At 35.2% G+C, this 27409-nt stretch overlaps 1 protein-coding gene across 1 annotated transcript in view; it reads right to left on the bottom strand.

The window, feature by feature from the left end:
* LOC102739273 (disintegrin and metalloproteinase domain-containing protein 32) overlaps nucleotides 1-27409 on the bottom strand; it is a 104655-nt gene that overhangs the window by 14256 nt on the left and 62990 nt on the right. Inside the window, exons 6-7 of the mRNA XM_081809418.1 lie at nucleotides 8150-8249; nucleotides 7397-7556 (exon numbers count right to left, since the gene is read on the bottom strand). Coding sequence (XP_081665544.1) covers nucleotides 7397-7556; nucleotides 8150-8249 — 260 coding nt within the window. The remainder of the gene's footprint in view (nucleotides 1-7396; nucleotides 7557-8149; nucleotides 8250-27409) is intronic.

Raw genomic sequence — 27409 nt, 5'->3', positions numbered from 1 at the left:
GGGAGGGGAAGAATGAAGCGGGGGAAATCGGAGGGGTGGACGAACCATGAGAGACGATGGACTCTGAAAAACAAACTGAGGGTTCTGGGGGGGAGGGGGGTGGGAGGATGGGTTGGCCTGGTGGTGGGTATTGAGGAGGGCACGTTCTGCATGGAGCACTGGGTGTTATGCACAAACAATGAATCATGGGACACTTCATCTAGAACTAATGATGTAATGTATGGGGATTAACATAAGAATAAAAAATAAATAAATAAATAAATAAATAAATAAATGTATGCAAATTAAAAGAAAAAATATTTTTGACTGATAAAAGAAGCAAAAGTGAAACAATCCACATGTATTTATTTTCACACAAAACATGCAGAATTCTCATGAGAAAATAATAAACACTGAAGATAAAAGAATCTATGATTACAAACCACTAAGAGTTAATGTCAACATCCACAGCAAAACAGTGAATTCACACACCAAAAAACACAAGTGATTAAAAAAAGTTTATATAAGAATATTTTAAATCTCCATAGAGATCTTTGCAAGAACAGAATCCACAAATCTTAAACAGGACAGTGATGGCAGAAGAACTGGTGAAATGAAAGAAAAATCTAACACAATGTGAGATGTAAATAAATATGAATGCAGTTACAAACCATAAAGGCATACTTCCAATTTTGACCAAAATGGAGTAACAGACTCAATTTACCCTCCTGCCTAAAACAACTGAAAATTCAGACAAAATATATGAAACAGTGGTTTTCAGACATTGAATAGTAAGCAGCACAAGATAGTGACTTCTGATAGAGGGGAATAAAAAAGGTGAGATACCTATGATCGACCCTTCTTACTGCCTGGTGAGAATTTCTAAGCTATCGCACAGCCAGGGGGACCCAGGCAAAATCCAGAAATCTCCCTGAGTTGAGCTAATAGAACTGGGGGTCTAAGGAGGCCAAGGCAGCTAGAATTCACAGAGAAAAAATAACAGAGAGGGAAAGAGCTGCACAGAGCTCCTGAGATCTGTGGAGGGTCCCTCTTGAGTCTTCTGCAAAGTACTGATCATTGAATGCAAGTGAGGAAACTACTTAGAAAAATTAAGCTGGAGAAAAATTATTTGAAATTGAGCAATCTTTTGTGCTCACATAGGGACAAGAATAGCTTGTGTTCCCACCACCTGACATTTAAAATATCATGCTTTGGAGAACTGGGTAGAGTTACTCAAAAGGGTATCGCCTCAGTAGTGGTGACTATTCTGATCCCACTTAGCAAAGTATTAAAAACAATGGTGTTAGAACAATTGGATATTCTTATGCAGAAAACAACCACTCTATCCATACCTTTTAACCTATACAAAACTTAATTCAAATTGGATATAGGTCTAAATGCAAAACCTGAAACTATAAAATTTTAGAAGAAAATTTGTATGAATTTTGGTTAGGCAAATATGTCCTAGATACAAAACTAAAATCATGATCTATAAAAGAAGAAATTCACACATTGGATTTCATAAAAATTTAAAATTTTTGCTCTTTGAAAGAATAAAAAGATAAGCCTTAGACTATTCCTAATCTACATATTTGCAAATCATACATAATAAGACATATCCAGGATATGTAAAGAACACCCAATATGCAGTAATAAGAAAACAACCCATTTTTAAAACAACCACACGATCTGAATAACTCAGTAATAAAAAGACAAGCCAATTAAAAAATGGGGATTTTCAGCTGGAACTACCAACACAAAGGGAAAGAGGAATGGCACCAGCTATACATTCTTTAGGCCTTTTAAAAAACATGGAGTTGTTCCTTTAGCTACGTACATGTTAATCTACAATTAAGATATTATAAACATAAAGGAAATGGGCACTGTTTAAAAAGGAATGTCCCACAAATGTTATCATGGCAAAACTGAGTCTACAATGTTATGCATCCTGCTAAAATTAAGGGCAAGATTCATGCCAAGAGAATTAAGGTACATAATGAGAATATGAAGCACTCTAAAACTCCAAAAACCGAGATAGTTTCCTAAAATGCGTGAAGGAAAATGATCAGAAAAAGAAGGAAGCCGGGGCACCTGGGTGGCTCAGTTGTTAAGCGTCTGCCTTCAGCTGGGGCCCTGATCCCAGGGTCTTGGGGTCGAGCCCCGCATCGGGATCCCTGCTCAGCGGGAAGCCTGCTTCTCGCTCTCCCACTCCCCCTGCTTGTGTTCCCTCTCTTGCTGTGTCTCTCTCTGTCAAATAAATAAATAAAATCTTAAAAAAAAAAAAAAGAAAGAAAAAGGAAAAGAAGGAAGCCAAAAAGAAAGGTACTTGGGTTCAACTGAAGCACCAATCTGCTCCACCCAGAGAAGCACATTTTGTGAGATTCAACTGAAGGGAGCCTGACCTGCTGGAACCCATTTCCTATGAAATCATGGCATAATAGGTACAAAAATAAATGAGTAAAAGACCTCTTAACTATAAGTTAATTAATTACTTAATTTTAAAATGGGCAAAAGATTTGAACACACACTTCTCCAAAGAAGAGGTACAGATGACAAATAACCACATGAAACAATTAGCAATGTCATTAGTCATTAGATAAATGTGAATTAAAAACAATGAGATGCTACTACACACTATCAGAATTGCTAAAATTTTAAAAATAAATATATTACTATACCAAGTGTTGGCAAAAATGTCGAGGAACTAGAATTCTCACATACTAGTGACGGGAATATAAGATGGTACAACTGTTTTGAGAAACAGTTCAGTTCTTTCTTTAGAAGTCAAACATACCTACCATATTACCTTTCCATTCATTCTTAGGTATCAACCCAAGAAAAAGAAAGCACATATTCACAGAGACTTGCATATAAATGTTCATAGTGGCTTTATTTATAACAGCTAAAATCTGGAAACCCACACATCCATCGACAGATGAATGCAATGAATGGATAAACAAATTATGCTATGTTTGTACAACTGAATACCTATCAGCAATAAAAAAGTACAACTACTGATATACATAAGAGCATGGATGAATTGCAAAATAATTGTGATGAGTGAAATAAACCAGACAAAAATAAAGAGCACATATTGTATGCTTCTATTTATATAGAATTCTAGAAAATGCAAACTGAGCTGTAGTGACAAAGAAGATCAGCAGTACTGTGGGGATAAGGGAGATGGCAGAGAAAGGGGTAGGGATTACCAAGGAACACAAGGAAGATTTGGGGCATGACAGGTATCTTCATAATCTTGATTGTTGTGATGGTTCCATGAGTTTCATGAGTGTTACTTTTCAAATTATCAAAACATACCAGATTATGCACTTAAAGAATAGGCAATTTACTGTATGTCAATTGTACCTCAATAAAACTGTATTTTTAAATTTTTTCCAAACATTATTTTAATCCTTTTTTATTTTTCTTTATCATGAGGAACCTTGTAGATATAATTGTTTACATATTAGCTATTGATCCTATGAAAATTATAGCTTTGATGGTGAAGGTCTTTTGAAACATGGCTCAGAAAAAATATTTTTCTTTAAGCCATTCCTCATTCTCCATAGAATAAAGGCCTTAGCTTGTATGTTATTTTAAAAAAAGGAACAAGCTATCACATAACAACATGGATGAATCTCAAATGCATTATCCTAATGGAAAGAAGGCAGACTCAAAAGACTATACACTGTATGCTTCCATTTATACAAAATTCTGGAATAGGCAAAACTACAGCAAAGACAGATCTGTCAGTGCCAGGAGCTGGAGGAGGGGTTAGAGGGAATTTGGGGGATAATGGGATTGTTCTTTATTTTATGGTGGTCATGGTATGTGTATGTATTTGTTAAACTCATAGAATAACACACACTAAAAATTTTACTATATGTAAATTGTAGCTCAGTTTTTAAAAGCCTAATAGGATGAGCACTGGGTGTTATATGCAACTAATGAATCACTGAACACTATATCAAAACTAATGATGTACTTACTATATGTTGGCTAACTGAATTTAAATTTAAAAAAAAGCCTCATTCTAGTGTCAAAAGGAAAGAAGAAAAAGGAGGAGCAGGAGGAGGAAGAGGAGAAGGAAAGCAACCATCATTGTCATCACCACCATGGAAATGAGAAATGAAGACCATAAAATATAGGAATTGCAGAAAGATAAAAGAGATAGAATGGGTGTCAATCATTGAAGAGATAATGATTAGAATTTTCTAGAATTGAAGAAAAACTTCATAATTAAAGATTATGCTGAGTTCAGAACCAGATAAATTAAAAAAAAAACTCATCAGAACAGGTAATAATTTAGTAACAAGACTGGACAACAGAATACTTGGAAAGCTAACTTAAAAAAGAAACAGTTTAAGCATAAAAGTAAAAATGAATTAATTATACTGGCAGCAGACATCTCATCACCAACAGTAAATGCCAGAATTCAATGGCATATCACAAAAAAACTTACAGACATAACTGTTAAGGTAAAATGCTACACCCATACAAGAGTGAAAATGAAATAAAGCCCTTTTCAGGCATATAAATCAAACAGATTATTACACATGGACCATAACTGTAATAACTACTAAGACAGTGCTTCCTAAGAATAAAATTGAACCTAGAATGAAAAAAGCAGGATTCTAAAAAGAATGGTGATGATTGTGGTATCAAAAACCATGTGATTAAATTTCATAATACTACATACACACACATACTCAAAAATAATCACAAAAAAAGATTGCATGTAAATGCTGATGAATATGAATAAGGTCTGTAGTTTAATTATTAATATTGTACCAATACCAATTCCCTAGCTGTGAAAATGCACTGTTAGCGTAAGATGTTATCATTGGCAAAACCCAAATGAAAGGGATAAGGAAACTCTGCTATTTTTGCAACTTTTTATATTTCTTAAATTATTTCAAAATAAAAAGTTTAAAAGAAAGGAACACTAAACAAAGACCTAGGAAATATAATAGGTAATCCTAGTAAGTACTGACTAAATATAACAATAACAAAACAACACTAAATTATTTGGGGCCAAGGGAAAAGCCAAATTACAAACAAATAGATGAAGAGAGGCTAGTGTTATGAGATCCTGGTGTAATTCAGATGACCATATATAATGATTAAATTAGACACTGTATAACATTAACTATAAATACTAAAATTTAAAAAAATCATTTAAAAATAAAAACATAAAAATGTGCAAAGTAATAGAAGAGAAAAGAGAACAGAAAAAACACAAACAGATTTGAGGAAAAGGAAAGAAAACATGCAAAAAAAAAAGATGGTAAATAAGGAAAAAAAATGGCAATTTTCAATCTAAATATATGCCATCTTTTACTAAGCATATATGCATAACAAAAACCACTATTGCATCTCATATAAAGGCTGTTTATAAGAAACCAATGAAAAACAAAGAAAGATTAAGAATAAGGGATGAAAAAAGATATACTAAGTAAGTCTAAATTTCAAAGAGCAAGTTGATATAGCAATATAAAACAGTGAGAATAGATTTTAAGATAAAATTATTAATGATAAAAAGATAATATACCAAGAAATTATAACTAAATTGAACATTAATGCATTGTCATTGCCTCAGAATATATAAAGCAGAAGTTTCAAAAATCAGAGGGAAAGCCATGAAATACTGAAAAACTTTAGTTTGCTTCTCACAGAAAATAAATTAATGAGCAGATGGGGGAAAATCCCAATACATATAAAAATGATTTGAAACAACATAATTTTAAAAAGTTTGTTTTTGAAACAAGAAAAACAAACATGTTACAGTAATTGAAGCATACCTACAAGCATAGATTTTTACAAAAATTGACTTCCTTTCTAGTTCCAACATTTAAGAATAAATCATAGAAACAAGTCTCTCCCAATAAGGTAATAAAATTAGAAAATAATTTTTTTCAGCAATCAAAATAAATCATATAATTGGAAACTAAAGATTATAATTTATCCATAATTCAAACAAGAAATCATACTGGAAGTTTCTAATTTTTTGAACTGAATATCAACTATATATTAAAAACTGGAGAGTATACATGAAATGATATTTAAAAGGGAAAGTTTTAGCTTTAAAAACATATGCTGGAAATAAGAAAGACTGAAAATTAATTTTTAAAAAAGCCCTATTAGACTCAAGAAAGCTAGAATTAAAACAGAGCAAGAGTAAAGAGAGCAGAAAGGAGGAAAAGAGCAAAATTTAAGGATAATAAACACTAAGGAAATATAGAGATCTCAACAAACCCCAAAGTTATATTTTTCAAATTACCAATAAAACCTCTGAGAAAACTTCTCATGAAAAAGGGAAAAAAGAAAACACATAAAAAAATTAGAATTAGAAAAGGAAATGTATCTATAAAGGTGTAAATATTTAAAATTATAATATAATTCCAAAATAAAATAAATAAAATATAATTCCAGATATGGCACACTGATACAGCCATATGTAGCAAAAATATGTAATACATATCAACTTTCAGTGTAGAGGTTGTTCTCTGCAGAGAGGGAGATAATACTAGAAAGGGAATGCAGCTGTAAATGCAAGAACCAAGAAAAATATTAACATTTGTTTATTTCCACTAGAGGGCAAATGAGTATTCATCACCGTGTTCTCTTTGTGTTTGAATTATTTTTTAAAAAAATTAAAATATGCTCGGGGTGCCTGGGCGGCTCAGTCAGTTAAGCATCTGACTCTCAGTTTGGCTCAGGTCGTGACCTCAGGGTCATGAGATCAAGCCCCATCAGGCTCCGTGCTCAGTGTGGAGTCTGCTTCAGACTCTCTCTCCCTCTGCCCCTCGCCCCTGCGCACTCCTCTCTCTTTCTCTAAAATAAATAAATCTTAAAAAAAAAAAAAGATTCTCTCTCTCCCTCTCCCTCTGCTCCTTCCCCCCACTTGTGCACACTCTCTCTCTAAAAAAAAAAAAAAAAAAAAAAATTAAATATGCTAAAGTCTAAATTATAAATTTGCCTTCTGAATACTTTACCCAGAGAATATTTTTAAAATCCTTTCTTACATAAAGCAGCAACGAAAATTGAAATATTTCATCTGTGATAAGGCCTGGAAATCTGCATTTTTAACAAATATTTCTGGTGGTTCTCCTGTAGGTAACACAGATCACAATTTGAGAACCACTAAAGTATTTGAAAGCAATAGATAAGGATACATTTGAGTTCTTTCTCTCTCAATTTCCAAGGCAATGACTTTGGCAAATTATTTAAATTATACTCCCAAATTTTTGCATCTTTAAAATGGGGATATTCAAAACTATTTCACAAAATTAAATGAGATATTTATATAGTACTCAAAATCCCTGTAAAATGTATAGTGTGGCTCATGATACTGCCCTATATATGACCAGAGTCAAATAGTACTAAAGTTTAACTTCGGAACACAAATTCAATTTACTTGCTACTTAGGGATTCCTCTTCCTTGACAAACCACTTGGTCGAACTATGCCACGAAACAGCTATTATGGTTGCTATGATGATAACAGGTAAAGCAATGTAGAAACCTAGAAGCCACCGGTTCTTTTCAGCCTTCCTAAGAGTTCTTTCCATGGTTAAACCTAAAAATAGAAATACATTAAAAATCAGAGTAAAAAAATGAAGCCATCTACTTTTACTTTCAAGTTGCAGCAAACCAATTACAGCATTCTTAATTTTTGTTGTTATTCAAAGAACATGGAAAAATAATAATAGAATCATAATACTTAGAACTATCTCTACAACCTCTCATTCTAAAAGATTAGAAAACAAGTTCCAGAAAATTCCAACATATTCTACATTATACTTCAGCTATAGCAAAATCTCACTATAGCACTATTAAGTTGGACCCAAAAACTTCAATGATATATAATGGGGGATCATGTAATTGCAAGGTAATCCAACAAATTTACAGGATAGCCTAATGGAGAAAGTCAATGATATCAGTAAATAAAAATTTTAGAAGATACTCTCAGTTTCAATGATGATATTGAGAGTTAGTATTAGAAGAGCAAGATTAAGAAGACATACTTGGTTTTCATTTCTTGAAAAGAAGACTATTTACCTTTTAATTGCAAATATTGACTTCTAGGCAGCAAAAATCTACCTTTGTTTTTGTGAAGATAAGCAATTTGAGAATTTATTAACTGAATATGTAAAGATATTAGATACTTGCCCTGTTTCCCAGACAAACTAGAAACTTCTCTGCCACGCCTTTCACAATATGGAGGCTGGTAGCCATCAAAACAATGGCACGTTTCATTGGAAGTGCATACCTAGGATCATTTTTAAAAAGTTAAATGATCATTTAAAACTATTTTATCATAAAAAATAAAACTATCAGATGGATCATCAAGCTTACTTTTGTATTTTCATTTAGTGTAATTTTATTTATTTACAGAATTAATCCTACAAATCAAATGTTTGGTTTCTAATGCACACACAAAAACGTACACACAGTTTGTAAAAAAACTATAGAGGCTCATAGAATTTACATCAAGAAAATTTAACACTTTCAAATATTCACCTGAAAACTTAGTTTGCCATTTCAGAAACACATCCTTAAATTCTCATGAAAATGAGACCCATCCAGTGGTATCCTGGAGCCAGCTAGTACCACCTCCAGAGCTGATTGTGCACATCTCTTCCTATCTCCAAGTTCAGTGACATTATGTGGTAGCTTGAAGTATTTGTACTTACAAATGAGCACTTTACCCTTCCCTACTGTCCTTCACCAGGATTGGATTGTATGTGTTTTTGTTTTGTTTGTTTTATTTTTTTAAAGATTTTATTTATTCATTCCTTCTATATTGATTACACTATAAGGAAGAATTTTCCCTTATCTCCATTTATTTCATTTATTTATTCAGTTATTTAATTACGGCTATCAGTAATATATTATTTATATGGTCAGATGATCTAAGACAAGGATGCCAAGGCCACTCAATGGGAAGTCTTATCTGCAAATGAAAACTGGATATCCAATGCAAAAGAATGAAATTAGATCTTTATCTCACATTATGTACAAAAATTAACTCAAAATGAATTAAGGACCAAATGTAAGACCTAAGACTATAAAATTCCTAGAAGAAAACATAGAGAAAAAGCTTTATGACATTGGACTTCACAATCATTTCTTGGACTAAAAGCACGAGCAACAATAGTAAAAATGGACAAATGGATCTACAACAAACTTAAAAACTTTTGTGCATCAAAGGATATAATCAAGAGAGTGAAAAGGTAATCTATAGAACAGGAGAAAAGACTTGCAAATCATATATCTTATAAGACATTAATATCAAGAATATGCATAGAACTCATACAACTCAACAATAATAAAAAAAATCAGATAATCTACTTAAATGGGCAAAGGGCTTGAATAGAAATTTCTCCAAAGATGATGTACAAATGGCCAATAAGAATATAAATAGATGTTCAACATCAATAGTCATAAAAGAAATAAAAATGAAAATCACAGTGATACCACCCTACACCCATTAGGATGACTACTATAAAAAATAACTGAAAGCAGAGTCTCAAAATGAAAATTTGCATACCTATGACCCCAGAAGTATTAGTCACAAGAGCCAAGAGGTGTTAACAACCCAAATGTCCACTAACAGATGACTGCATTAACAAAATGTGGTACATACATATAAGGGAATATTATTCAACCTTAAAAAGGAAGTCAGTCCTATCACATGCTAAAACATAGATGACTGAAATGAACCATCAATAAAAGACAAATACTGTATTACCCCACTTATATGAGGTATCGAAAGTAGTCAAATTCATCAAAACAAAGTAGAATGGGGGTTTGCAGGGGCTTTTGGAATAGGGGAAAGGAAAGTTATTTAATGGGTATTGCCATTGTGTTTTATAAGAAACAAATATTTCATCATTCAGATGATTGAAATATATTTCTCACATGTATTTGGTCTTTGTCCACAGTTCCTGGTTTACAACTCCCAAAACCCTTAGAATTTCCTGTGTTGAGAGAGAGAAAGGTGTCTTCTGTTATGTAAATGAAGTAAGTTTTGAAGGCATCTAAGGATGGGAGCTGGTTGCCAGGGGAATCCATGTGATTCCATGTGGCTATGTGGTTAGAGGGTTGGAACTTTCAGTCCCGCCCTCCCCCACCAAACTTCAGGGAGGTTGAATCAATTGTCAATGGCCAATGAATTAATCAGTTGTGCCTATGTGATGAAGCCTCCATAAAACCCAAAGACAGGGTTCAGAGAGCTTCTGGGTTGGTGAACATATAAAGATTTGAGGACAGTGTGCATAGAGAGGGCATGAAAGTTCGGCACCCTTTCCCTATACCTTGCCCTGTACATATCTTCCACCTGGCTGTACCTGAATTATATCTTTTTATAATAAAAGAGTAATCTAGTAAGCAAAATGCTTCTCTAAGTTCTGTGAGCCACTCTAGCAAATTAATTTAATCCAAGGAGGGAATCCTGGGAACCTCTGGTTTATAGCCAGTTAGAAGTATAGGTAACAACCTGGGCTTGCAACTGATCTGAACCGAGTTGCCAAGGAGGAAGTCATGGAACTTCCAATCTATAGCCAACTGGTCAGAAGCACAGGTGATTGCATAGGATATCACCTAGGATAGCAACTGGCATATGTGGGGTGGGGGGGTTGGTGTGCAGTCTTGTAAGCCTGGACCCTTAACCTATGGAATCTGATATCATCTTTGGGTAGATAGAATTGAAGTGAATTCTGCTGGTGTCCAAGAATTGCTTTTTGGTATAGGAGGAACCCTAGCACTCACATTGGAAAATGGGTGCTCAGAATACCAAAAAGAGTATTAGAGTTTCATATTTGCAAGATAAAAAAGTTCTGGAGATCTGTTTCACAACAATGTAAATATATGTAATACTACTGAACTGCACACTTAAAAATGTTAAGATGGCAAATTTTGTTTTTTACCACAGTAAAAATCATTCATAGCAGCTTTATTCAAAATAGCCAAAACTTGAAACTATGAAATTATTATCAACAGATAAATCAATAATTTAATATCCATAAAATTAGTTATTAAAAGCAATAGAAACAAACTGTTTTGTCTAAGTATGTTACAAATGCCACAATACACTATTATTGTTTACTTGAAATAGTCAATTTATCTTTTTAAAAACATTTAAATGAAATACAGTATTTTATCCACAAATTTTTCATTCCAGCACTCTTCACTGCTTTGTTTAGATCCACATTTCCATCTGACATTATTTTCCTTCTACCTAAATATAGTTTAATATTTCCTTTAGTGCCTATCTTCTAGCAATAAATTCTCTCAGATGTTCATATCAAAGAGTCTTTTCTATCCTTAATTTTTAAAATATGTTTTAAAAAGATTTTACTTATTTATTTGACAGAGAGAGACAGTGAGAGAGGGAACACAAGCAGGGGGAGTGAGAGAGGGAGAAGCAGGCTTCCCACTGAGCAGGGAGCCCAATGTGGGGCTCGATCCCAGGACCCCGGGATCATGACCCGAGCTGAGGACAGGCGCTTAATGACTGAGCCACCCAGGCACCCCTTAAAATATTTTCATTGGTTATAGAATGCTTAATTTACAGTTTTTCCCTCACATTTAAATAATGTAATTTAATTGTTTTCGGTATTACATATTTTCTGATAAAAAATCTGAAGTTATTCTTGTCATTGTTCCTCTGGACATAATGTGTCTTTCTTCTCTGAACACATTTAAAATATTCTCATTAATGTTGGTTTTCAGTAATTTGATTATAATGTGCCTTCACATGTGTATTTCTTTGTGTTTTTCTGGCTTAAGATTTATTGAATTTCTTGGAACTTTGAGTTTATGATTTTCACCAAATTTTGAAAATTATTAAATTTTTTCTAGCCTCCTCTCTCTCTTCTCCTTCTGCAAATCCAATTACAGATATACCAAACTATTTGATATCATCCCAGGAATTACTGGTTCATGTTTTTTTTCAATCTTTTTAAATCTTTTTCCTTCAGTTTGAATAGTTTTTATTGGCTTATCTTTAAATTCACTGAAATTATCTTTTGTGTCTGTTGAGTTGTTAATCCCATCCATGGAATTTTTCATTTCAGTTATGATATTTTCCCATTTCTGGAAATTCCATGTGTGTTTTACATCTCCCATTTCTCTTATTATTATGTTAATATTTGTTAAATCCAAGAGAAAATTTATAATCACTTTTAAAAGTCCCTGTCATCTAATTATATCATTTTAAAAATTCCAGGGTCTATTTTATTGGCTAATTTTTTCTCCTGGCATGGGTTACATAATTCTCCCCCTTTGCATATTTCCTTACTTTTAAAAATTTTATGCTGGATATTGTGGATATTATATTGTAGAATGTATAGATTTTGTTGCTTTCCTTTAAAGATTGCTATACTTTGTGCTGGGAGGCAGTTAAGTTACTTGCAAAACAGATTGATCAAGGCTTTTAAACTTTGATAGGGAAGATTTAGAATATCCTTTTCTCTAGGGCAAATTTACTGCTGCTAGGAAAGTAATGACTTTTCTGGGGTTCCAAGTGAATATTCCAAGTTTCCTAGGGTTTAGTAAGTTTTCATGAATAGAAATGAATGTGCATGGGGCACCTGGGTGGCTCAGTCGTTAAGCATCTGCCTTCGGCTCAGGTCATGATCCCAGGGTTCTGGGATCGAACCCCACATCGGGCTCCCTGCTCCGCGGGAAGCCTGCTTCTCCCTCTCCCACTCCCCCTGCTTGTGTTCCCTCTCTCGCTATGTCTCTCTCTGTCAAATAAATAAATAAAATCTTTAAAAAAAAAAGAGTATAAAAAAGAAATGAATGTGCAAACATTATTAAGTTTCCTAAACTCTAAATGTAATGGGAAAAGACCCCTAATCACACTAAAAACAAACTATGGAATATGGAGAAATAATTTTAAAAAGAAATATTCAACATCACATGAAAAAAACTATAAAACTTTCCTGAAAACAATATCAAAGATTTGAATAAATAATCCAAGAAAAAATAATTAGAAAACTTGACATATATATTAATATTTAATTGATTTTTACCAACTGCTATAAAATATAAAACAGTATTATACTGTTGTGAGAATAGTCAGGTCAATAAATAAAACAGCCATTATACATATCTGACAAATGATATATACATAGCATCACATCTTAGACACTACCTAGAAATTAGAAGCCCAATGGGCAAAAGGCAGGAAGAGTTTTTTTTTTTATTAAAATATATCTATCAAGATGAGGTTTTAGGGTGCCTGGGTGGCTGTTGGCTAAGCATCTGCTCAGGTCATGATCCCAAGGTCCTGGGATTGAGCCCCATGTTGGGGTCCCCACTCAGCAGGAAATGTGCTTCTCCCTCTCCCTCTGCCGCTCCCCCGCTAGTTCTTGCTCTCTCTCTCTCTCCCTCTCTCAAATAAATAAATAAAATCTATTAAAAAAAAAGATAAGGTTTTAATTCTTTTAAATGATAACCATAACATCAAAACAAAATATTTCAACTGTAAGAACACAATACACATACAACATATTTTAGGTTTGTACTCTTAAAGTATGATTTGCACTTTTTAAACATAAATTAAACTTAGCACTGGATGTATATATTAGATTTGTTAAGATTCATCAGTATCATACATATTGATTTGCTTTTAAGTTTTTATTTAAATTTCAGTTGATTAACCTTCAGTATATTAATTTCAGATGTAAAATATAGTAATTCAACACTTCCATACAATACCCGCTGCTCATCACAACCAAAGCCCACTACTTAATTCCTATCACTTATTTAACCCAGCACCCTCCCACCACCTACCTCCCGTCTGGTAACCATCAGCTTGTTCTCTAGAGTTGAGAATCTGTTTTATGGTCTGCCTCCCTCTTTTTTCCCCTTTGCTCATTTGTTACATTCCTTAAATTCCACATATTAGTGAAATCATAAGGTATTTGTCATTCTCTGTCTTATTTCACTTAGCGTAATACTCTCTAGCTCCATCCACATAATTGTGAATGGCAAGATTACATTCTTTTTTATGGCTGAGTAATATTCCATTGTGTGATATGTGTGTGTGTGTATATATATATATATATATCATATATTTTTTTATCCATTCAGCAGTTAGTGGACACGGGCAGTTTTCCTAATTTGGCTATTATACATAATGCTGCTATAAACATTGGGGTGCATGTATCCTTTGAATTAATGTTTTTGTATTCTTTGGGTAAATATTTAGTATTGTAATTGCTGAATTCAGTAAAGTCACAGTATACAAAATCAATGTACAGAAATCTGTTACATTTCTATACACTAATAATGAAGCAGCAGAAAGAGAAATCAAGGAATCAATCCCGTTTACAATTGCATCAAAAACAATAAGATACCTAGGAATAAACCTAACCAAAGAGGTAAAAGACCTGTACTCTGAAAACTATAAAACACTGATGAAAGAAATTGAAGAAGACACAAAGAAATGGAAAAACATTCCATTTGGATTGGAAGAACAAATATTGCTAAAATGTCTATACAACCCAAAGCAATCTACACATTTAATGAAATCCTTATCAAAATACCAACAGCATTTTGGGGCACCTGGGTGTCAGTTAAACATCCGACTCTTGATTTTGGCTCAGGTCATGATCTCAGGGTCATGGGATCGAGCCCCGCTTCCACCTCCACACTCAGTGCAGAGTCTGCTTGAGATTCTCTCTCCCCCTCTCCCTTTGCCCCTCCCCCTACTGACATGCACACTTTCTCTCTCTCTCTCAAATAAATAAATAAATCTTAAAAAAAAAAATACTGCATTTTTCACAGAGCTAGAACAAACAATCCTAAAATTTGTATGGAACCACAGAAGACCCCAAATAGCCAAAGCAACCTTGAAAAAGAAAAGTAAGATGTATCACAATTCTGGACTTCAAGTTATATTACAAAGCTGTAGTGATCAACACAGTATGGTCCTAGCAGAAAAATAGACACATAGATCAATGTGACAGAATAGAAAACTCAAAAGTAAAAGCACAACTATGTGGTCAATTAATTTTTGACAAAGCAGGAAAGAATATCCAATGGGAAAAAGACATTCTCTTCAACAAGTGGGAAAACTGGACAGCAACATACAAAAGAATGAAACAGGACCACTTTCTTAGACCATATCCAAAAATAAATTCAAAATGGATTAAAGACCTAAATGTGAGACAGGAAACCATCAAAATCCTAGAGGAGAACACAGGCAGTGACCTCTTTGACATCAGGTGTAGCAACTTCCTTCTAGATTAATGTCTCCTGAAGCAAGGGAAACAAAAGCAAAAATAAACTATTGGGACTTTATCAAAATAAAAAGCCTCTGCACAGTATAGGAAATAATCAACAAAACTAGAAGTCAACCTATGGAATGGGTAGAGATATTTGCAAATGACATATCTGAAAAAGGGTAAGTACCCAAAATATATGAAGAACTTACAAACTCAACACCCAAAAAAATAATCCAATTTAAAAATGGGCAGAAGACTTGAATAGACATTTTTCCAAAGAAGACATCCAGGTGGCCAACGGACACATGAAAAGATGCTCAACATCACTTATCATCAGGGAAATACAAGTCAAAACTACAATGGGATATCACCTCACACCTGTCAAAATGGCAAAAATCAACAGCACAAGAAATAATAGATGTTGGCAAGGATATGGAGAAAAAGGACCCCTCTTGCACTGTTGGTGGGAATGCAAAGTGGTGCAGCCACTCTGGAAAACAGTATGGAGATTCCTCAAAAAGTTAAAAATAGAACTACCCTACATTCTAGCAATTCCACTATTAAGAATGGTTTTCTGATCAACATGTGATTATTAAACATTTGAAGATATGTTCACTCTCACTATATGTTCAATGGTCAAAGTATATTAAATAAAACCATAGTAGGGAACTTTTTTTCATGTGTCAAATTGACAAATATTAAAAATAAAATAGTACTTAGATTTGAAAGGAAGAATTGAGAGAGACATGCTCATATGCTTATTACCATAGAATAAATTTATAAACTTTCTGGAAAGCACTTAAAAATTTTAGGTTAATACCTTAAAGGGGATTACCCTCTTACACTCTATAATCTACTTCTGGAAATTTGTCCCACAGAAATAACAATAATGCTTGCAAATGTTTATATACAAGTTTCTCATCAAAGCAAATTTCAATAATAATGAAGAATCAAACATCATATGATATTTAACATATGGGAATGGTTAAAATAAATAAAGTTATATAATATTATTTTCTATAATAATTTTTAGGCAATGTTTAAAACATGGAAAAATTCTTAGGAGTGAAAATGCTTTGGAGAGAAAAAGCATGCTGTTACCCTCTATACATAGTACCATGTTTTCTTAGCAGAATTAATGACTAAATGAATGAGGCTGTGCCCTCACACATAAACATATTTGGTGAATGGATGAATAAATTTATACATATTTATACATATACATATGTACACTTGCACATACATGGACAAAGAAAGCTTTCAGGAGAAGAGTTATGTCTGTATTATAAAAAATATGGTTAATTTTTTGCTTTCTATGTTAGATAAATTTCCCAAGTCTTTCATGATAAATAAGTAGTACTTTTATTATGAAGAAAGAAAATAATAAGTAATATCTAGGAATTTGAAGGAATGAAAACTTGCATTGTTAGCAGGTCAACAATTGACCTATTAGACAAATTTAGCCTCCAAGTAAGTTTTCTTTGACATGCCCAGAGTTTTCATAATAATACTCATTGCTCAAGAGGATTGGGGAAAAGAGAGAGAGATGAGGGGGAAGAGGTAACTTTTTTACAGTGTAAGTAAAATTAAAAGTGTTTTGGCATTTGGGAAAAATAATTTGGCTTTAACAAATCTATAATTAAAATTTTAAGTATATATATATATATATATATACTTCAACCAAGTAGTCACACTCCTGGTGATCTTCCCACAGCAATATAGGTACTAGCATGCAAGGATACTTATTAAATCTATATCTACTTACTTGGAAACATCTAAGTGAAGCATTGATGAATGTAAAAGTAAGATATGGAAAAGTGTGATACACCTGTATGTATCTATCTAGCTAATCTCGATAGATAGATAGATGATAGGTAGATAGATATATGATAGATATAGATAGATAGATAGATAGATAGATACACATTCAGCAAATATTTGAGTTCCTACAATGTGCCAAGCAGAGTTCTGGGCTCTTGCTAACTAACACCAAAGAATACATGTCTATATGAATATAGCTCTGTGCATGATTAAATGAGTCTAGAATAAACAAAAGAGTAATGATACATGGTAGATTGATAACAAGAGAACAACACAAAAATTAATGTGATAACATTGGTATAATTATGTAATCCTATCAGTGAATATACATATATGCAAACACACATGTGCATGCACAGAGACATTCAAAAGAATAATATACAATAAAAAAATAACTAAGTAGGTGTGCCAATGGCAACACAACTATTTAATGTCTACAGTTGTATACCAAATTTGCCTTACTTGTTTATTTACTCCCTTGGCATATTTAAATTTGTGAACCCGGAAAGAAAGTTTTCAACAGACAATATTTTTTAATTTGGATAATGATTTACACTTGTATTAGAGTGTGAATTTTTTTTAACTTACTAAGTAAGCACTACAATCTATTTTTTCCTTATTATTCTAATATTTATTATTCTAATATTGTGTGATTTTGACTTTCTGCTAATTTTCTGAAAGGCAATCTACAGAAAGGCAATTTGCCTAGGCAAATTCACTCAATGTCAGTTTCCTTAACAGTCAATTCATCAAATAGTTACTTAGTATTTGGAATGCCAAATGATTAAATCTCAGTATTTATATAGAAATATGATTGGCTGGGTTGGCTGTCACTGCACTGGAAGATTTCTGTGAAGTTTTAGTACAGCAGTTTTCATTTTGTTTTCAGAAAAGCATTTTAATAAATTTTCCATTTATATATACCCAATTTATATCTCTCTAGCTATAGCAGCAGAGACCCACTACTCAAAATTTTTGTGAGAACAAGCATAGAACACCAGTTCCTGGTCTGGCATGTGAGGAGCTTGGGGGTCCACACAATCCTAATAAGTAAAAAGCTGAATAAACTGAAAATTAACAATTCTTATATCCATCAGAAAGGTGAGATCACAGGATAAACTATCACCTCCAAAACTGGAGACACAGGCAAATACACAAAATCACAATTTAACAAAACAGAAACCCACATGGGAATCAGTACCAGGGTAGGAAAAATTAAACTGTCATTGATGTACTACTTGGAGGTTCAATTAGAGTTGGAAACTTCGGGGGGGGGTTCTAGTTATTAGTGTGTCCCCACACTTTTGTGAGTTTTATATCCAGGAGCTCAACCAGATTATATATATAATATATAATACTATACTTATTATAAGATTACTTACACTACTCGTGATACAGTGTTATTTGAAACTGGACTTAGATTGGTTGTAAATGTATACTGTAAACAGTAGGGCAACTACTAAAAAAAGTAAACAATGAAATATAACTGATATGCTAAGAAAGGAGAGAAAACAGCATCATATAAAAGGCTGAACTAGAACCACAAAGACAGGAAAACAGTGGAAGACATAAATAGGAACAAAGAACAATAGTAACAAATAGAAAACACTAATAAATGCAGTAGACATTGATTAATATCTATTTTCCTCAAACTATTCCAAAATTACAAGAGAGAAAGATTCCAAACACATTTAATGAGGCCAGCATTGCTTTGATAGATAGCAAAACCAGACACAGACACCACAAAAAAAAAAGAAAGAAAGAAGAAAAAGAAGAAAGAAAAAGAAAGAAAGAAAGAAAGAAAGAAAAGAAAAAAGAACTATAGGCCAATATCTCTCATGGACATAGATGCAAAAATTCTCAACAAAATATTAGCAAACAACATTCAACAACACACTTAAAAATTTATTCAGGATGGCCAAGTGGGATTTATTCTGGGGATGCAAGGATGGTTCAATATTCCCAAATTAATCAATGTGATAACACACTAGCAAAATGAAAGATTAAAATAATATGATCACCTCAATAAATGAAGAAAAAGCACTTAATATTCAACATCAGTTCATCATAAAAACTCTCAACCCACAGTTAACATCATACTCAATATTGAAAAACCAAGAGCTTTCCCTCTAAGACCAAGAACAAGACAAGGATGTCCACTCCCACTACTTTTATTCAACATAGCACTGGAAATCTCAGTCACAGCAATCAGACAAGAAAAAAACAAGAAGGCACCAATATTGGTCACTATTTGCAGATAACAAAATGCTATACATATAAAACCCTGAAGACTCCACCAAAAAACACTGAAGGAAAAAATGAATTCAGTAAAATTGTAAGATACAAAATTAATACCCAGAATTCAGTTCTGTTTCTATACTAATTACAAGGTAGCAGAAAGAGCAATTAAAAAAACAATCCCATGATAATTGTACCTCTTCCCCCCAAAAAATCTAGGAATATCCTCAACCAAGTTGGTGAGAGACCTATACTCTGTAAATGATAAAACGCTGATGAAAGAAATTGAAGACAACGCAAATAAACAAATAAATAAATGAAGATATTCCATCACAGACAGGCAAGATGGCAGAGGAGTGGGGGACTCCATTTAAACCACTCCCCTGAATTTAGCTGGATATCTACCAAGCCATTCTGAACACCCATGAAATCAGCCTGAGATGTAAGATTATACGTCTGGATCTCTTCTGGGGGCAGAGGATGTTCAGTCAAGAAGTACAAAGGGTAGAGTTGGGATTGTTCCAAAAGGTATCAGAGGATAAACAGAAGGGGGAGGGGCCCACCTGAAGCTACCCACTGGAAAGTAAAATAATACCCCAGTGCAAAAGCATCCTGAACCTGGGCACCAGCAACAGCTTGCAGAGTGGTGGTGGTGGGACGAGAAGCACCCAATAACAGCGCTCCAACAGAATCCAGGAGCTTAAGGGGCAAATGCCAGGACCAGGGTGGCTGCTTGTGCGGAACTGTGCTTGCAGACCTGGGGGCTGGTGGTGGCTGCAGCTGACGCTGACACCCACCCAGACGGGGATCAGTCAGGTTTTGGAGGCACAGGGGGTAGAGACAAGGGGGGGCCTGGGTCGACCAGAGGATCACTGGGGGTGTGCACCACCTGTGGGAAGTTGCGGTTTTCAGCTGGGCTCACAGATGGGGAGACCATGTGTACTGGAGGGTTCAGAGAGGAGCAGACTGTGGCTTTTCTCCTCTGGTGCAGACTTCTGGGTGCGGACATTTTCCTTTGCCCTGACCCTCCACAAAGATATGAAAAGCCCTCACAGAACAAAAGCCCAAAAAACTGGTTTCCACAGAGCCCAGCCCCTTGATAGGGGGCAGGGCAACTCCACTGAAGCAGGAGTGCCTGAAAAACAATGTGGCAGCCCCCTCCCCCAGAAGACAAGCTGGAAGAACAAGAGGACGACAACCCAAGGGTTCTCATAAAACTGTAAAACCTGAACACCGGGGGGAAATAGTATACTGAACTCCTGGTGTTGCCTCATGGCCTGTGTATTTCTTAGATACAACTTTTTTATTCTTTCTCATGTTTTTTTTTTACCTACTTAGCATTTCAACTAGATGCTTAATACAACATATTTCATAGAAACTTTTTAACTTCTGTTTCACACATATACTTTTTTTCTCTTTTTCTTTTTTCTATATATAGATAGATAGATATAATCTTAAAGGTGGTACTTTTTTCCCTATTCAATACTACCTTTATATATATACCAGTTTTAATTTCCCTGTAACTCTGGGAAGTAGTGTTCTCTAACAAAGAGTACAAAATACACCCAGTTAGAACTGAAACACACTACCTCACCACATTAAGAGATTATAGCGCCCCCCTCCCCCCTTTTTCCTCTAACTTTATAAATCTTATTCTTGGGTTGCATTTTCGCTGGGTTTTCTTGGTGGTGGCTTCCAATCGCTCTGAACGTTCCCAGGGTGCACCTTGCCTGGACTGTGGTTGATATTTTCAACTCTGTACATTCCCTCAACCACCCGACAACAGAATGACTAGGAGGAGGAACTCCCAACAAAGAAAAGAATCAGAGACAATGGCCTCTCCTGCAGACCTAATGGATATGGATATAAGCAAGATGTCAGAAATAGATTCCAGGATAACAGTTTTGAAGACAATAGCTAGGCTGGAGAAACCCATTAACAGCAACATAGATTCTCTAAGGGCAGAAATGAGAGCTAATCAGGCCTAACTTAAAAATGCTATTAGTGAAATGCAATCTAAGCTAGATACTCTAACAGCTAGGGTAAACCAGGCAGAAGAACAAATTAGTGATCTAGAAGACAAACTGATAGAAAGGAAGGAACAGGAGGAGGCCTGGAACAAACACCTTAAAATCCATGAAAACAGAATTAGAGAAATAAACGATGCCATGAAACATTCCAATGTCAGAATTATTGGGATTCCTAAGTGGTGGAGAGAGAGAGAGGACGAGAAGATATATTTCAGCAAATCATAGCTAAGAACTTCCCTAATCTGGGGAATAAAACAAGTATTCGTGTCCCAGAGGCAGAGAGGACCCCTCCCAAGATCAAGGAGAACAGACCAACACCCCGGCATGTAATAGTAAAACTCACAAATCTTAGAACCAACGAAACCATCTTAAGGGCAGTTAGGGGGAAGAGATTCCTTATGTACACAGGGAGGAACATCAGAATAACGTCAGACCTATCCACAGAGACCTGGCAAGCCAGAAAGGCCTGGCAAGACATATTCAGGGTACTAAATGAGAAGAACATGCAGCCAAGGATACTTTATACGGCAAGGCTGTCATTTAGAATGGATAGAGAGATGCAGAGCTTCCAAGACTGGCAGAAACTGAAAGAATATGTGACCACTAAGCTGGCCCTGCAAGAAATATTAAGGGGGCTTCTATAAAAGGAGAAAGACCCCAAGAGTGATATAGAACAGAAATTTACAGAGACAATCTATAGAAACAAGGACTTCACAGGCAACATGATGACAATAAATTCATATCATTCAATAATCACTCTCAACACGAACTGCCTAAATGTTCCCATAAAATGGCACAGGGTTGCAGACTGGATAAAAAGACATGATCCAGATCCATCTTCCATGCCAACAGACCTCAAAAGAAAGCTGGGGTAGTAATTCTCATATCAGACAAATTAGATTTTAAGCTAAAGACTGTAGTTAGAGATACAGAAGAACACTATATCATTCCTTTTTTTTTTTTTAGGACACTATATCATTCTTAAAGGGTCTTTCCAACAAGAAGATCTAACAATTGTAAATATCTATGCCTCCAACATGGGAGCAACCAATTACATAAGCCAACTGTTAACCAAAATAAAGAAACATATTGATAATAATACGTTAATAGTAGGAGACCTCAATACTCCGCTCTCAGCAATAGACAGATCATCTAAGCAGAAAGTGAACAAAGAAACAAGAGCTTTGAATGACACACTGGACCAGATGGACCTCATAAATATATGCAGAACATCCCACCCTAAAACAACAGAATACTCATTCTTCTTGAGTGCACATGGAACTTTTTCCAGAATAGACCACATACTGGGTCAGAAATCAGGTCTCAACTGATACCAAAAGATTGAGATTATTCAGTGCATATTCTCAGACCATAATGCTTTAAAAATGGAACTCAATCACAAGAAAAAGTTTGGAAGAAATTCAAACACTTGAAAGCTAAAGACCATCATACTTAAGAATGTTTGGGTCAACCAGGAAATCAAAGAAGAACTTAAACAATTCATTGAAACCAATGAGAACAAAAACACATTGGTCCAAAACCTATGGGATACTGCAAAGGCAGTCCTAAGGGGGAAATACATACCTATCCAAGCCTCACTCAAAAAGTTAGAAAAATCCTGAATATACAAACTATCTTTACACCTTAAAGAACTGGAGAATCAACAACAAATTAAGCCTAACCCAAGCATGGAAGGGAAATAATTAAAATTAGAGCAGAGATCAATGAATTAGAAACCAGAAATACAGTAGAACACATCAACGAAACTAGAAGCTTGTTCTTTGAAAGAATTAATAAGATCGATAAACCATTGGCCAGACTTATCCAAAAGAAAAGAGAAAGGACCCAAATTAATAAAATTATGAGTGAAAGGGGAGAGATCATGACTAACACCAAGGAAATAGAAACAATTATCAGAAATTATTATCAACAACTATATGCCAATAAATTAAGCAACCTGGAAGAAATGGATGCCTTCCTAGAAACCTATAATCTACCAAGACTGAAACAGGAAGAAATTAACAACCTGAATAGACCAATAACCAGTAACGAGATTGAAGCACTGATCAAAAACCTCCCAAAAAACAAGAGTCCAGGGCCTGATGGATTCCCTGGGGAATTCTACCAAACATTCAAAGAAGACATAATACCTATTCTCCTGAAGCTGTTTCAGAAAATAGAAACAGAAGGAAAACTTCCATACTCATTCTATGAGGCTAGCATTACCTTGATTCCCCAAACCACGCAAAAACCCCGTCAAAAAGGAGAATTTCAGAACAATATCCCTGATGAATATGGATGCCAAAATTCTCAACAACATCCTAGCTAATAGGATCCAATGGTACATTAAAAGGATTATACATCACCACCAGGTGGAATTTAATCCTGGGATGCAAGGGTGGTTCAACATTCGCAAATCAATGTGATAGAACACGTTAATAAGAGGAGAGAAGAGAAATATATGGTCCTCTCAATTGATGCAGAAAAAGCATTTGACAAAATACAGCATCCTTTCCTGATTAAAAGTCTTCAGAGTATAGGGATAGGAGGAACATTCCTTAATTTCATAAAAACCATCATGAAAAGCCTACAGTGAATATCATTCTCAATGGGTAAAAGCTGAGAGCCTTTCCCTTAAGATCAGGAACACAAGGATGCCCACTCTCATCACTATTATTCAACACAGTACTAGAAGTCCTAGCAACAGCAATCAGACACTAAAAAGAAATACAAGGTATTCAAATTGGGAAAGAAGACATCAAAATCTCTCTCTTTGCAGATGACATGATACTTTATGTGGAAAATCCAAAAGACTCCACCCCCAAATTACTAGAACTAATACAGCAATTCAGTAATGTGGAAGGATACAAAATCAATGCACAAAAATCAGTTGCTTTCCTATACACTAACAGTGTAACTGTAGAAAGAGAAATTAGGGCATCGATTCCATTTACAATAGCACCAAAAACCATAAGGTACCTTGGAATAAACCTAACCAAAGAAGTAAAGGATCTACACTCTACAAACTACAGAACACTTATGTAAGAAATTGAAGAAGACACAAAAAGATGGAAAAATATTCCATGTTCATGGATCAGAAGAATAAACATTGTTAAAATGTCTATGCTGCCCAGAGTAATCTGTAATTTCAATGCCATCCCGATCAAAATATCAATGGCATTTTGCAAAGCGCTGGAACAAACAGTTCTAAAATCTGAACCAGAAAAGACCCCAAATTGCCAAGGAAATGTTGAAAAAGAAAAATGAAGCTGGGGGGCATCATGTTGCTTGATTTCAAGCTATATTACAAAGCTGTGATCACCAAGACAGCATGGTATTGGCACAAAAACAGACACACAGATCAATGAACAGAATAGAGAGCCCAGATATGGACCTTCAACTCTATGGTTAACTAATCTTCGACAAAGCAGGAAAAAATACCCAATGGAAAAAAGCCTCTTCAATAAATGGTGCTGGGAAAATTGGACAGCTATATACAGAAGAATGAAACTCGACCATTCTCTTACACCAAACACAAAGACAGACTCTAAATGTGAGACAGGAATCCATCAAAGTCCTAGAGTAGAATATAGGCAGGAGTCTCTTTGACATAGGCCACAGCAAATTCTTTCAAGACATGTTTCCAAAAACAAGGGAATCAAAAGCAAAAATGAACTTTTAGAACTTCATCAAGATAAAATCTTCTTCACAGCAAAGGAAACAGTCAACAAAACAAAGAGGCAACCCATGGAATGGGAGAAGATATTTGCAAATGACCCTACAGATAAAGGGCTGATTACCGGGGGAAGGAGCAAGATGGCAGAGGAATAGGAGACCTGGATTTCCTCTGGTCCCAGGAATTCAGCTGGATAGGGATCAAACCATTCTAAACACCTAGGAACTCAACAGGAGATTGAAGAAAAGAATAGCAACAACTCTCTGAACAGAAAAGCGACCACTTTCTGGAAGGTAGGACGTGTGGAGAAGTGAATCTGAGGCGATATTTGGGAGGATAGACGGCGGGGGAAGGGGTCTCCAATGGCTGCTTCTGGCAAGTGATAAAGCTGCGGAGAACAAAACTGGAACTTTTAGAAGTCGGCTCCGCTGAGGGGGGTCACTCCAGTGGCTAAGTGGGGGGTGGAACCCTCGCTGGGACAGTGTGGTCTCAGGACCCTCGGGGTCACAGAAAGACCAGGGGTGCCTGAGTGTGGCAGAGCTCCCATTGGAACAGGGAAGCTGGCTGCAAAGACAGAGCCAAGGAGTGGGCTCTCTGCTCGGGGTTGCCATAAACTGTGATCCGTGGCACAGTCAGGCCACTGCTCCTCCAGCAGGGACCCAACAAGTGGCAGATCCAGGGAGACCCCCCTTCCTCCCCTGGGAGGAGTGGCATGGGAGTGCACTGCAGGGATCTGCTGGGTTTGGAGACTCCACACCAAGTCGGTGCCAGAGATAGAAATGCTCAGTAACAGGCAGGGTGAGCATGGAGTGCAGCCAGAGACCAGGGAGACAGAGTGACTGACTGCTTTTCTCTGGGGGCTCACTGAGGAGTAGGGCCCTGAGTTCTCAGCTCCTCCAGCACAGAGATTGGGAGGCTGCCTTTTCACTCTCATCCATCAAAGGTGTACTGAAAGCTTGCAGGGAACAAAAGCTCCAGAGAGCAAACCCAAGCAGATTGCTTAGCATAGATGGCAAGGGCGGGGCAATTCCGCTTCCAGCAAAGACATTTGGGAACCACGGCAACAGGCCCTTCCCCCAGAAGATCAGCAAGAACAGCCAGCCAAGTCCAAGTTTACCAATCAATGAGAACGGCAGAACTCCAGCACTAGGGGAATACTGCACATAGAATTCATGGCTTTTTCCCCATGATTCTTTAGTCTTTCAAAGTTAATTTTTTTTAACTTTCTTTTTCTTTTTTTTTTTTGAATTTTTCTTTTTCCCTTTCTCAACCAACATCAATCCCTTTTTTACAAAATCTTTTTGATTTTTCATTTTTAGAGTCATATTCTATCACTTCATAGTAGTTAACCTTATTTTTGATATATATATATAAGTTGTTCTCTCTTTAAAATTTTGGGATACAGTTTCTTCTAACAGATTAATACATACCCTAAATCTCTAGTGTATGGCATTGCCCTAGTCTCCTGCCTGATCACATTCTCTCCCTTTTTTTTTTAAATCCTCTACTTTCTTTTTTCAATGAATTTCTTATCTTATCAATTCCATTTAAAATATCTTTTATGATTTTCATCTTTACAGTCATATTCCATCCCTTCATCGTATTACCCTTAATTTGTACATATATAAGTTTTTCTTTCTTTAAATTTTTGTGAGGCACTTTCTTCTAACAGACCAAAATACGCCCAAACCTAGTGTGTGACACTGACCTATGCACCAGCCTGATCATATTTGATCATATTCTGTTTTTTTGTTCATCTTGTTTTTGTTTGTTTGTTTTTATCTTTTCTTTTTCTTTTTTTTTCTTTTTTTTTTTTCTTTTTTCTTTCTTTCCCTTTCTTTTCCCCTGGTTTCAGGTCTTTTCTGATATATTTAGTGTATATTTTCTGGGGTGTTGTTACCCTGTTACCATTTTGTACTCTCATTTATCTATTCTCCTCTGGACAAAATGACAAGATGCAAAAAATCACCTCAAAAAAAAGAACAAGAGGCAGTACCGACTGCCAGGGACCTAATCAATATGTACATTGGTAAGATGTCAGAGCTAGAGTTCAGAATGATGATGTTAAAGATCGTAGCTGGGCTTGAAAAAAGCATGGAAGTTATTAGAGAAACCTTTCTGGAGAAATAAAAGAACTAAAATCTAACAGAGTCAAAATCAAAAAGGCTATTAATGAGGTGCAATAAAAAACTGAGGCTCTAACTGCTAGGATAAATGAGGCAGAAGAGAGAATTATATAGAAGACCAAATGATGGAAAATAAAGAAGCTGAGAAAAAGAGAGATAAACAACTACTGGATCACGAGGGCAGAATTTGAGAGATAGGTGATACCATAAGATGAAACAACATTAGAATAATTGGAATCCCAAAAGAAGAAGAAAGAGAGATAGGGGCAGAAGGTATATTGGAGCAAATTATAGCAGAGAAC

This window comes from Leptonychotes weddellii, chromosome 2, assembly GCF_054177405.1.
Source record: "Leptonychotes weddellii isolate Sample4059 chromosome 2, ASM5417740v2, whole genome shotgun sequence".
Classification (NCBI taxonomy): Eukaryota; Metazoa; Chordata; class Mammalia; order Carnivora; family Phocidae; genus Leptonychotes; species Leptonychotes weddellii.
Note: the sequence above shows the minus strand (reverse complement) of the source record. Positions and strands in the feature narration are given on the sequence as shown.